This window comes from Nerophis lumbriciformis, linkage group LG29 (genome assembly GCF_033978685.3).
Source record: "Nerophis lumbriciformis linkage group LG29, RoL_Nlum_v2.1, whole genome shotgun sequence".
Classification (NCBI taxonomy): domain Eukaryota; kingdom Metazoa; phylum Chordata; class Actinopteri; order Syngnathiformes; family Syngnathidae; genus Nerophis; species Nerophis lumbriciformis.
Genome location: NC_084576.2, coordinates 25,329,389 through 25,343,462, shown reverse-complemented (window position 1 = coordinate 25,343,462; position 14,074 = coordinate 25,329,389). Strand labels below are relative to the sequence as shown.

The window sequence follows — 14,074 nt, the reverse complement described above, 5'->3', positions numbered from 1 at the left end:
TAAGGAGAGTTTTAAAATGTTTCCTAACAAGCCTGATGAAAAGTATTTAATGCTCTCCAGCAGACTGTCCCACAGGTGGGGGCTAAATCGCCTCTTTGTTCTGCTATTTGCTAAATCCAAGTGGCTCTGCAAAGGGTGATTTGATAAAAGCAGGTTTAAAGCCATTAAGACTAGTAATAGAACCTTAAACAGGGAGCCAATGCAGTGACTTAAGAAAATGTTGATTGGCAACACTAAATTGGCCCTAGTGTGTGAATGTGAGTGTGAATGTTGTCTGTCTATCTGTGTTGGCCCTGCGATGAGGTGGCGACTTGTCCAGGGTGTACCCCGCCTTCCGCCCGATTGTAGCTGAGATAGGCTCCAGCGCCCCCCGTGACCCCAAAGGGAATAAGCGGTAGAAAATGGATGGATGGATGGTTTCCAATATTTGCTAATACAGACCACTTGCATTGGGGCAACACTTGGCAGTGACCACCTGTCCTAAAGAGAGCTGAAAGGGGAACTGAGCTTTTTTTGGAATTTTGTTTATCATTCACAATCATAAGAGACAAGAAGACATTCGGCTTTTTTTGCTTTCTAACATAAAAATCGGCTCGTTTTGGTGGCTAGCAATGCAGCTAATGGGAGCAATCAAGTCTGCCTCTAAATCACTCTAAAAATGCATTAAAAAAAGTTAGTTTAAGTTCCGTAACCTGTATAATAACCAAGCTGTAGTGACATTGTTGTAGTAAGAGTGAACACTGAGGAACTCTTTTTCTAGCGTACTAACACATCGGCATGCTACGGTATTAGCCATAAAAGCTAACTACTGCAAGAGGTTAGCTAACTTCTGCATCAGCAGCCAAATGGCTTTTAAGTTGGTAATGCACAACACAATGTGATAGGACACCAGTCTGTACTGACTGAAAAAACATAATTTTACAGTACCTGTAAAGTATTATTTCACGTTTTGTTTGTACAAAGCTAGCCAGACAGCGCATGGACTGTAGTTGTAATAACACGCATGACTTACTGCTTGTATCATTATCGATGTTCAAGTTTTTGAAGTTGTTTTAGAGGCTTTCAAGGCGACAACGCTGCATCTTTCCAGCATTTTTTATATTTAAAATCGTAAAAAAAATTTTTTTTAAAAAGGACGTGTTCTCGTGTCTCTCATCGTGATTGTGAACAATATAATTCACAATTCCTAGGTTTTTCTTTTTTGTGCATTGTAACTTGTAAATAAGCATCAGCAAAGATAAGCTAACAATGGAGCTAAGGCAGTGGTTCTTAACCTTGTTTGAGGTACCGAACCCCACCAGTTTCATATGTGCATTCACCGAACCCTTCTTTAGTGAAAAATTAAAAGTTTTATTTTTTTATTTATTCAAGACAAAGTTATATGTTTTTTTTACTGGTACACAAAATGAACCGTTCAAAGAACAAAACCAACACAGTGCATGAACTCACAACAAATTACACACCTGCAAATCAGATGGAAAATTAGAGGGAACATTGTTTGGGGGTATCCATAGTACGCCAATAGGGAGAAGTTTTTATTTACAAGATGAGTCGGGTGTGTCTTGACCTCCGCGGCGGAGGCTCCACCGAACCCCTAGGGTTCGATCGAACCCAGGTTAAGAACCACTGAGCTAAGGAGAGTCTCTCTAGTCCCCCTGTAAAGCGCTCTTTAAAAAACCTCCGTCAAAGTTTTTTATACATGCTGTATCAGGCATGTGAGCACACTTTGGGGAAAAAAAGTGGAAAACTCAGTATGAAGTGCTGCCATGCATGTCACATTCTATAACAAGCATGCAAAGAACTCGGAAAATGTTTCCCATTTGGCAACTCTATACTGTAGCCACGCCCACTCAGGTAATATACTTCCTGTGTCGTGACCTCTGTTTCCATCAAAAATACTAATCAAAATCAAAAGTAGTATTGTTTATTCATTAGAAGGTGCAAGTGTACCTGGGAAACGTGCGTGGGGAAGAGGCTGATGGTATCATGAATCCTTTCAGTCAGGCAGCAGCAGTGTTGCTTCAGTCTGATTAGGAAGTTAAGCAGCTCCTCGCTCCTGAAGAACATGTTGAAAAATGTGCAATAGTGAGGAAGACAAGTGCACGAGCAGGCAAACTAAGTGAATACGTTGGTTGTAGGGTTCTCCTAATACCAATATTTCGGTACTTTTAAAATAATTTTCGAAATAAAAGGGTACCAGAAACTAAAAATCTTAAAGCACATGAAACATATGTTTCTTATTGCAATAAAAGAACAATTGTGGTCTTAAATAAGGACTAGACAACTTTTCTTTTTTTTTTTTGGTAAGTAAGCAAACAAAGGCTCATTTCTCATTATTTTATTTTGTCAATATGATGATGGACAAGCGGTAGAAAATTGATTATTCATCTACTTGTTCATTAACTGTTAATATCTGCTTACTTCCTGTTTTAACATGTTCTATCTACACTTCTGTGTAAATGTGATAATCACTTATTCTTCTGTTTGGATGCTTTACATTATTTTTGGATGATACCACAAATTTGTAGTAGTTACAGGATCATAAATTGGTCATATTTAAAGTTATTCTGTGTCCAGGGATGTATTTCCTAAGATTATAAACATAATAAAACATTATAAAAAGAGAAACTTTTTTTTTTGGCATGATAAAAAAAATCTCAATGTAATCATTGTAGTATCGACTACATACGGCTTTTGTACTTGGTATCATTACAATCCATATCTGTGTTGACCCACCCTTTTGTATACATTGAGGAGTGTTAGCTATTGTATCCTCCTACGGTGTGTAGTGAGGCATGTTTAGCTATTCTTCGTTCTGCAGGGACGATTCTTGTAAGAAACCAGTAAAGTGTGCGGAGTCTTTGTCTTAAAAGGCGGGGTCTGTTGCCTAGTGACACGTGACATCATCGAGGGTTTCAAGGGAGCTGTGTTTTTTAGCTTTAGCAGTTAGCAGCTGACGCCAGCTCTTTTGAATCTTTTCACCGGATGGTGTTACCTCTGCTTAATATAAAGATTGAATATGCTTCCATGGCTGTCATATCTTCTTGTCAACAAACGGTGTATTGTTTGGATGGCAAGTTTGTCACTTCAATCGTTGATTTTGTTCAATATTCCCATTGTGTACGTGTGTTGTCTGCTGTGTCACAGTGTGATATTGCCTCTTCCTATTTGATATCAAGTTCCTTTTAGTGCAGTTTTGCTTGTTGCTTTCATAAGTAAAAAGATATTTCCCGCAGTGAACTTGCTGCACTTATGACGCTTTTTTGTTGACATAAAACCACATCAAAAGTATTGTGCCACTTTACCGCTGACGGCTTTGTAACGGATCTAAAAGTAATTAGTTACTCGTTACTAGTAAAAGTAATGGCATTGCTAACGGCGTTATTACAAACACTGGTTATAGCTTGACCTTTATCGTTAGTTTTTAGGCCAAAATGCGTCCATTCTCCCTTTCTGTCGACACACTGTTTCTGCTTGTAAGTACTCCGTGCGTGTACGTTGCCGAACATGCTCCTCTGCTCGTAAAACCAGCAGTTACGACATGACGGTGCACTGTCATGCCTGTTAGAAGAAAAAAATGGGCCGGTATTTTTCAGAGGCAGTATAGTACCGTGTTTAATTCATTAGTACCGCGGTACTTTATTAGTACCAATAAACCGTCCAACCCTAGGTGGTTAAAAACATTGTTGTTCTTGAAAAGCACATTAGCAAACAGGTGAGCAGGGAACCTTCCATGATAAGTTGTTGTATTCCACCTCTGCCCCCCGTCTAGATATTGATCGGTGTTATCTTAACGGTACATTTGCCTTGGAGAAGAACACTCTGTCAGAGTGAAGAGTGTAAACAGTGTCAAGCGGCCTCGCCTCCCTTCTCTTGGCTCCTAGTTTGTCTAGCGGAGTGATGACAGCGCACCCGTACAAATATGTTATGTTGTGTTATGCTTTGTTGTTTTATGAAGGGAAATATGCGTGTGCTTTTATTTCTTCTTGTTTCAATGAATTGTCAGACAAGCAATGTGTTTGATTGGCCACCTTCACCATCTGCTGCACCATCCCACAGTCTGCACACTTTTGCTGCAGACCACTCGACATCAGTTTTATCGGTCGCTAAAATCTGCCTTCATGTCTATCACAGGTATGAAAAGCCAAAGTTGTCCTGAGTAAAGTGAGGACCCTCAGAAGAGGGTCTGGCCCTAGACAAGCCTTCCCCCGTGTCCTGACTCGGACGTCTAGCCTGGGCAGTTCACAGACCTGGTCTGGCTGAGCCTTCATGAAGTGATGGGGTGTGTTGAGACGGCTATGTTTGGATCTCTTCTCCTCATTGCAACCTCTCCTCACCTCTCACCGTACAAATCATCACATTTGAACCACTTCAACCATTAGATTCCCACTAAAGGTGACGAGTAGGGGCCAGGACAGGAAGATACTCGCAGGTCTGATGGACAACTTCCAGTCTTATGTTGTATCACTATATCATTTTAAATAGTACTTGGTAGAAGCAGGAGTATCAAAACGTGTACTAACGCGGCATCTGACACTCCGAGTTGCTCGATTGTGTCCAGGTCCACCTTGTCCAAGTGCACCTGCTGCGCAGCACTCAGCACCTTCTGCTGCTCCTCTGGGTCTGTGATACCAACCTAGCACACGTAAACAGTAGGTATACAATCAAATGAGTTGTATTTACCACGGTTAACAGTTTTAGTAGCAACGAGTCATCAGGTGATATCAAACTGCTGTGGATGGTTGGTGAGGTTATACTTCTACACTTAAAGGGGAATTACACTTACTTGACTCAAAGTCAAGTGACTCAAAGTCAAGTAAGAGGTGGATAACAATAGAAGTACACTATTGCAGTGTTTTTTAACCACTGTGGCTAGTGTGCCGTGAGATACAGTCTGGTGTGCCGTGGGAGATGATCTAATTTCCCCTATTTGGGTTAAAAATATTTTTAGCAAACCAGTAATTATAGTCTGCAAATGATGTGTTGTTGTTGAGTGTCGGTGCTGTCTAGAGCTCGGCAGACTGACCGTGTAATACTCTTCCATATCAGTAGGTGGCAGCAGGTAACTAATTGCTTTGTAGATGTCAGAAACAGCGGGAGTCAGGGTGCAGGTAAAAATGTGGCTTATGCTTAAACCGAAAATTAACAAGAGTGCCCCTAAGAAAAGGCATTGAAGCTTAGAGAAGGCTATGCAGAGCAAAACTAAAACTGAACTGGCTACAAAGTAAACAACAGAATGCTGGACGACAGCAAAGACTTACTGTGGAGCACAGACAGCGTCCACAATGTACATCCGAACATGACGTGACAATCAACAATGTCCCCAAAAAGAACGATTAAAAACAACTGAAATATTCTTGATTGCTAAAACAACGTAGATGCAGGGAATATCACTCAAAGGAAAACATGAAACTGCTACAGGAAAATACCAAAAAAAGAGAAAAAGCCACCAAAATAGGAGCGCAAGACAAGAACTAAAACACTACACACAGGAAAACAGCAAAAACCTCCAAATAAGTCAGGGTGTGATGTGACAGGTGGTGACAGTACATCTACTATGAGACAAGAGCTATTGTGATGCATGCTTGGTTATGCTTTAAAGTCATACCCAACAATTGCGACAACGATTTTTTACTGTCAACTGAGTTTCGTTTTTAATGATGTCTGCTGGTGGTGTGCCTCCGCATTTTTTCAACGCAAAAACTGTGCCTTGGCTCAAAAAAGGTTGAAAAACACCGCACTATTGCACCCATAAAGTCCACTAAAAAACATCCCAAAAACGCCACAAATACTCCATTTACATGTCGTGACATGAATATGAACAAGTATTAGTAATATTCTTATTACAAGCGCCAACTAAGTTTTAGTGGTGCCGTGATCACAGAGCTAACTAGCTTATGCTGCTATATCAACATGTCGAGCTGCTGCATCACCTCTAAATTAGTGAAAGTTTATTGTAGATTATAAATCATGCCTCTCACCTGGATAGCAGAAGGTTGAGGACAATAAACCCACAAGTTGGTTCACTTTGACATCCAACTTAGACCTGGAGATGACCAGAAAGACGCTCTTTTGCGACACTTTTTTTTATAAATAAAACCTGCGTGAGGATTATGATAAATTGTTCATGTGAAGGGGAATATATACACATCCCATCAGTCTTTATTCCAGTGAGAGAAGACATTGTACAGTAAGTGATTGTTTTATTATAGTTTGTATATCTTGTTTAGCACTTAGCAATACTGCTACATGATGATTAGTGTTTCACTAAAGCTGCAGCTGTTTAGCTTATAAAACTTGTAGATCATCCTCCTTATACGGAGCATCCGGAATGTATTCAGTGCTTCACTTTTTCCACATTTTGTGTTACAGCCTTATTCCAAACTGGATTTGTTTGTTTTTGTCCTCAAGATTCTACCAACAATACCCAATAATAACCATGTGGAAAGGTTTTATTTAAAAATATTTGCCAATTTATTACAACTAAAAAGTAAAACAACCACATGTACAGAAGTATTCACAGTCTTTGCTCAATACTTTGTTGATACACCTTTGGGAGCAATTACACCTCAAGTCTTTTTGAATACGATGCCACAAGTTTGGCACACCTATCTTCAGGCCAGGTTCGATCCCCGCTTCCGCCATCCCAGTCACTGCCGTTGTGTCCTTGGGCAAGACACTTTACCCACCTGCTCCTCAGTGCCACCCACGCTGGTTTAAATGTAACTTAGATATTGGGTTTCCCTATGTAAAAGCGCTTTGAGTCACTAGAGAAAAGCGCTATATAAATATAATTCACTTCACTTCATCTTTGGGTACTTTCTCTCATTCCTCTTTGCAGCACCTCTCAAGCGCCATCAGGTTGGATGGGAAGGTTTTCATCCAGGATGTCTCTGTATATTTATGAATTCATCTTAGTCTAGTCAGGGAGGTGACCAAGACCATGGTCACTCAGTCAGAGCTATAGCATTCCTCTGTGGAGAGAGGAGAACCTTCCAGAAGGCCTGTATGGTAGAGTGGGCAGACGGAAGCCATTTCTTAGTCACAGCTTGCCAAAAAGCACCTGAAAGACTCTCAGACCATGAGAAACTAAATATACTGGTCTGATGAGACAAAGATTGAAGTCTTTGGCGTGAATGCCAATCATCATTTTTGGAGGAAACCAGGCACCTCTCATCACCAGGCCAATACCATCTCTACAGTAAAGCAGGGTGGTGGCAGCATCATGGTGTGGGGGTGGTTTTCAGCAGCAGGAACTAAGAGATTAGTCAGGATAGAGGGAAAGATGAATGCAGCAATGTACAGACACATCCTTGTTGAAAACCTTCCCATACAACATGATGGAGCTTGAGAGGTGCTGCAAAGAGGAATGGTTGAAACTGCCCAAGGATAGGTGTGCCAAGCTTGTGGCATTGTATTCAAAAAGACTTGAGGCTGGAATTGCTGCCAAAGGTGCATCAACAAAGCATTGAGCAAAGGCTGTCAATACTTGTCTAGGTGTGATTTTTATTTTATTTTAAACAAATAAAAATTAAACAAAAAAACAATAAAAAACCTTTTTCACATTCTCATTATGGGTTATTGTGTGTAGAATTTTGAGGGCAAAAATTAGTTTATTCCATTTTTGAATAAGGCTGTAAGATAACAAAATGTGGAAAAAGTGAAGCACTGCGAATACCCTCTGGATACTCTGTATTCAGATTTAAAACCAGAAGTTTCTGGATCATCATTTGTCCCGACATAGTCTTTGTTGTCCCTCATCAAGTCTGCCATGATTAGTAGTCTTGTTGTTGTTGGAGAAGTGAACAATCTGACGCGTCTGTGAAATGAATACGCCGTTGTATGCTTAAACTGAGCAAAAAAAAATTAAATATTACATGTTATTATAAATGTTACTACATTACTTATATACTTACAGTGTGCATATAAAACCTTGATTGATGCGTTAGGATGTTTTTAGAACACTTAATAGGCGGAATACATCAACTCCCATTGACGCTGTGAGCTGACTTTTGCTAACGTTTATCTATGCTTTAGAATGCATAAAAAATAAGAAAAACTCATACATTCATAAGGACTGTGGATGATAGAGAAAATTCCAAAATAAGTGCAGTTCCCCTTTAAAGTGATGTATCTTCAAGAGCTGGTGTCATTGAAGCGCATCAGTGTCCTGTGTGTGAAAGTCCAGCCTGGACATGAGCAGCTACCCTCATTATGTTCTTGCTGACATTGACAAATATGTTGTAGTCACCCTCTACCTTCTCCAGGTCCTCCTTGTCCATGGTCAGCAGGTCACTCCAGGTGATGTCCTTCTCCTGTGAAAGTATGGGAGAAGTTGACCAGGTGCAGCAGATGTGCCTGCATGGCCAACACCTGCATCTGTCAAACTCAGCCCTCATTCTCCCCTCCAGACCGCCTCAAGATATTGAGTGTTCATTTGGGTCAAGCCAAATCAGTCAATTTGAGCTATTATGACTATGTAGAGTCAAATATGTAAACTGCACACCTCATTACAAGAACATGTCATACCTTCTCACATCGGTTACTGTAAAAGCTCACCTGCAGATCAGCTACCATTAATCAGTGATGTTCCAGAAGGGAGATATGGGAACAATAGAAAACAAATATCTCTACGTACATGTATGATGTCAGTAAGGTGGCTGAGATGGAGGCCATGCAGGAGGAGCTCCAGCTCATCCAGTTTGGGAACACTGAGGGCAAAATAGAAATGATTTATATTATTTCAGTCTATCAAGTCAAATACAAAACATTGCAAATACAATTTATACAATACAACTTGCCAAAGTATTGAATGATGGGATATATCACTTGTTTTATGCTGCAAAGAGTGCAGTCATTGAAAAAAGCCAACAGGGGGAGACAAACACACACATTAGTTTGTGCAAACTGAGAAGAGCTGCAAAGCCAAACTTAATTTTATGCTCTTGACAAAACAATCTGTTTTTTAAAGCACAGGTATCAAACACAAGGCCCGGATTGTGTGTGTGTGTGTGTGTGTGTACATATACGTGTGTATGTATATGTGTGAGTGTGTATATATACATACACACATACATACATACGTGTGTGCGTGCGCATATATTTGTTTGTTATATATGTGTATATATTTTTTTAATGATATATTTAAAAAAAAAAAATATATATATATATATATATATGTGGGTGAATATGTACAGTATATACATATATGTGTGGGGGTGTGAGTGTATACACACACACACACACACACACACACACACACACACACACACACACACACACACACACACACACACACACACACACACACACACACACACACACACACACACACACACACACACACACACACACACGCGCTCACGCCCACACCCATGCTGGTTATCATTTGGAATGGGGACCAAGTTTTTGATCATCACTTGTGGGGACAAGGGAAAAAATATTAGTTTTAACTAAGGATGGATACCATACAGAATTACAGTACTATTAATGCCAGGACAACACGTTTCACTTTTCAAGAAAAGTCATTTTCTCTTTTACCAATATTTAAAACACGTAAACAAAGTAACCCAAATTTCCCTGTTGTGGGATCAATAAAGGATTATCTTATTTTACCTTAAACCACAGAAATAAAATACAAACTCATTTCAACTTTTATTTTTACTTTTTATTTTTAACAACATTGAACATGAAGAACATAAAAAAACGGTTCTACTTAACCAGTCTTGCTGATTATCTTTTAATCTACTATTTTACCTGCCCACATAGAACTTCAATGCTTGCCATTCCCGGTTTTGGAGAGCTTCCGGTTCGGCCCTCAAACATTTTAAACAGTCACTCTTTGCTGGTACAATACCAGAAGGGATGAATCGCTTCATGTGCTTCTCGACAGCCTTCACCTCTTTCTGTGTCCAGGGTCTTCTTTTCTGGGCAGCTTTACCTGCAAGTGACCATGCAAAATATGTGTATGAAAATAAAATAAATAAAAGAAGATTAAGAAATTAAGTTATACATTTGTTTCCTATAATGTCTCTAACCCACAGAGAACAATGCATACATATGCATTTGCATTATTTGTGAGAAAACAAAGACTGATAAAACTTGACTAAAAAAACATTTTATGTATATAGTTTACCTTTGGAAGAATGTCTCACTGCACGATCTCCTGAGGATACCGCCTCTTCTTTTGAAAGTTGTGTCAGTCTCTTGGGGGGTGGAATAACCTACAATCGAATATTAAACTTCTAACCCTTGTTACATTAAATGAGTTTAAAGCTTCTGTGAAAGGACTGCAGTCTACCTTGTCTGTATGCACATGTGTCATGTGAGCAAGTTTTAATGTTGTAAATGTGATGTTTTATGTGTTGTTTACTGTTTTTAATGTACCGGTAACCTTGCTGCTGCCCTCTTGGCCAGGTCTCGCTTGAAAAAGAGATCTTTGATTTCAATGGGATTTTTACCTGGTTAAATAAAGGCTAAATAAAAAAAATAAAATAAAAATTGCTTCCTCCTCAGTGGTTGGAAAGGCCCCCTCCTCTGTTGGTTCAATGTAATAAACATTCAGTGTCATTCTTACCATAGTGTCATGCTTACCATACCACATGCACTTCTGGAGTGCTAACCAAATGGAACTTCAGAAACAATTCTAAATAACAGAATATTAAGACATTTATTGTCATTAAAACTACTGCGAATACTGTCGAATACATTTAATAAACCACAAAAATGAGTATTGACATTACATACCATTATCAGGAATTGAATAGTGTTCGTCCTCTCTGGTAAGATCTTCCTCTTCAGTTTCCAAAACACATTCTGTGGTACACATAACATGTTAAGCTTATAATTGAGTTCAAACCAAACAAAAGGATGGAAAAAAATTATAGACAATGGAAACAACAAAGATGACAACTTACCATTTGGAGCAATTGTGATTTCATCTAAGTTCTTGCCATGGAACTCTGATAATCGACCTTGCTCGAGTGCCATCAAAACTTTGCTGATTTTTGCCAGCTGCAGTGTCTTTTCAGGGAGTCTATAGAACTCGCGATGGATTCTAATATCATGGCCAAGAAAGTTGGCCAGCTGGTCCATCTCTGTGTCTGTTATGTTTAAGCACAGTTGAAAGGGTGGCAGCATGTTTTCGTAGTTTCGTGGATGTAAGTGACACAGGACACTTTGCATGACATGCTTTTGCATAGTCTCGTTTGCAGTCAGAACCACAAAAATGTGTCATCGCTGTGGGTCTTGCAAACAGGTAACTGTTGTCTTTGAGAACCCCACAAGTTTCCCTGTACTTAACGAGAAGTTCTAATGCACACACCATTTTTGGAGTCAGGAGAATAGGAACAGGTCTGCCTCGTTTTCCCCTGATGACAATCCTTGAAAAATGTCTGCACAGTTTTTTTTCCACTTCAGAGAGAGCCCAATCAACATCTTCGTGAGGATCAGTTGTGTCTCTTGACAAAAAAGTCAACAAGGGCATGGCTGCTGCCTCTCCTTCTCTTCGTCTGTTAAAAAGGATGATCTGTGTCAAACATACTTTTGTCAGGTCTGACCAGGCCTTTGTGGAAGGTTTTCAGATAGCGCACTGCTGCACTCACCATGCATTTGACTGAGAAACTGATGCATTTTTTGAACATCCTCAGTGAAGGGCATAAGTTGTGGTGCATTCCACTTTTCTTCGGCTATGTTCCTCAGGGCCGTTACAGAGATCAACTCGTTCCACTTCTCACGATGGACATCTTGGAACTGAGTGGCATTCCTTACCAACTCTTCATTGTTGTTTATCCAACCTTGTGCTTTCAAGAGTTTGCTGACTACCAGGGAATTCCCAAGTTTAGTTGCCAGTGATGGAATGCAGAATTTGTTAGTGTCACTATCATAGCCACAAGTACATTTGACAGCTTTGACCATCTCCAAGTAGTTCTTAGTGTACACAATTTCAATTTTGCACACTGCTGCTGGAATTTTAATTTACCTGAGGGAACTCTCCTGAAGGAATCATTAAAGTACTATCTATCTATCTATCTATCTATCTATCTAGGATTCACAAAATCCTCCATTTTTTCAAGGTAGTTACTCTCCTGGCATTATGAATCAGTCTTCCTAATTCCCGCATCTTCTCTCTGACACATTGTTGAATTTTTGCTGACATACCACTTTTGTTCAACAGGTGCTGCCCAACATCTGTGATGACATGGTCATCTTTTATTATTTCTGTGATTGGATCAGGAATCATGGCACTTATTACTCCCCACAGTTGTTTGGATACACTTGAAGGCACAGGCCCAGTATATGTGCACATGGACTGGACACGGTTCTTTCCTGGTTTTCGGGTGACTGATGGAGGTTTGAGGCGACAACTTCGCATGTGTCTCCACAGTACCTTTCTGGTAAACAGTCCTTGGCAATGTGCACAGTGCATAAAATAATTTCCTTTAGGTGGTCGTTTGAATGGCACCAGTTCACCCTTTCCTGACTCCATAATAGCAGTATTGTGAGCATAGTTTCCTTTATTACGAATATTCTCTAGCTGTTTCCTTCTCTCCATGGAACTCATTGGAAAGCTAAGGGCTGTGGCTACTTCCAATCTGTTTTTGTGTGCACTTTCTAGATGTCTTGCCAGCTTGGCATAAGGCTTACAATAATGTCTTTTGTTGTAAACTCTTTTTCCATGTTTTTTAAAGGGAGCGCAAACAACAACGGTGTCAATTGTTTCCTGACTTGAGCAGTATTCCTCTGTTCCAGTGACATCAGGTGTTTATGTCCAAGTGGTTTACTGTACAACTGTCTTTCATCTAAAATGTGTGAAACAAAATCAATGTGAGGTTCTTAAAATATCCTTAATCTCCAATGTCCATCAAAACTATACATATAACTTCTTAAAAGTCCTTATAGACAACCAATTAGCATTAAACCAGTACAAATGCCAAAAAAAACAAAAAACACAGTGATTCAAAAGCTTTTTTTTTTTTAGCAAGGCTCATGTTCTTAATTAAATGCACCCCCTGGAAAAGGTTAGCTGCTAATTTTTTGGCTTAACTTGGTCATAAACACATTGTTCTTCTACAAATGATAGTCAATAACCTCCATTTATAAGAAAGATGTGCTTACCTTTTGGTTCAAAACAGCGCGCAAACTTCCTTCGTTTGGTGCACCAGGTGTAAATTGTAAGTAATCAAGGAAGGAACAGCGAGTGCAGTACCAGCTGCAGCCCTATAAGGAGGCTGCTGTGCAAATCTCTCACACTCAAACTAACCAGTAAACATGTTTTATGGGAAAAAAAGAAGCTTAAAAATCACTTAGGCATCTTCAGAATGGATCTGACTATTATTTAAAAAGGTTTCCCTTTCGGGCAGTGGTCCCCAACCTTTTTGTAGCTGCGGACCGGTCAACGCTTGAAAATTTGTCCCACGGACCGGGGGTTGATTTTTTGTATTTATTTTTTTAATAAAGAAATACAATCATGTGTGCTTACAGACTGTATCCCTGCAGACTGTATTGATATACATTGATATATAGTGTATATATTGTGTTTTTATGTTGATTTAATAAAAAAATAAAAAATAAAAATTTTTTATTTTATTTTATTTTTTTCCTTGTGCGGCCCGATACCGGTACCGGGCCGTGGCCCGGTGGTTGGGACCACTGCTTTAGGGGACCTGTTTTTTTGTCCCCATAACGTCAAAGGTCCCCTAAAGTGACTTTGTAAACAGAGCGACGTCCCCAATAAGTAAGCATTGCCAGAGCACGCACGCACGCACGCACGCACGCACGCACGCACGCACGCACGCACGCACAATATGTGCATAAAATAATACTGTTTTTGTAAAGGTAAAATATAGTATTTTCTTATTTACAGAGTAAAGCATGGTAGTGTCATGTACTACGATAATAATCGTATCAGCTTTCCAATGTTCTACCTTTCCCCAGAAGCTGATGGTGGCGGTTGAGTGTTTGTCTTGATGAAATTGGAAAGGGTTTCCTCCATTGTGCTGAAAGGCTGGACAGGATCAGCGATAATTGAGGAGGCCAGGATGCTGGAAATCTGCACACGTCATGTCACACGTTC

The 14,074-nt window shown here is 39.8% G+C and overlaps 1 protein-coding gene across 1 annotated transcript in view; it reads right to left on the bottom strand.

Moving 5' to 3' along the window:
- Nucleotides 1-14,074, bottom strand: part of asz1 (ankyrin repeat, SAM and basic leucine zipper domain containing 1) — a 45,352-nt gene that overhangs the window by 4,349 nt on the left and 26,929 nt on the right. Inside the window, exons 7-11 of the mRNA XM_061924311.2 lie at nt 13,926-14,050; nt 8,639-8,711; nt 8,259-8,315; nt 4,524-4,636; nt 1,951-2,056 (exon numbers count right to left, since the gene is read on the bottom strand). Of these exons, the coding sequence (XP_061780295.1) occupies nt 1,951-2,056; nt 4,524-4,636; nt 8,259-8,315; nt 8,639-8,711; nt 13,926-14,050 (474 nt within the window). The remainder of the gene's footprint in view (nt 1-1,950; nt 2,057-4,523; nt 4,637-8,258; nt 8,316-8,638; nt 8,712-13,925; nt 14,051-14,074) is intronic.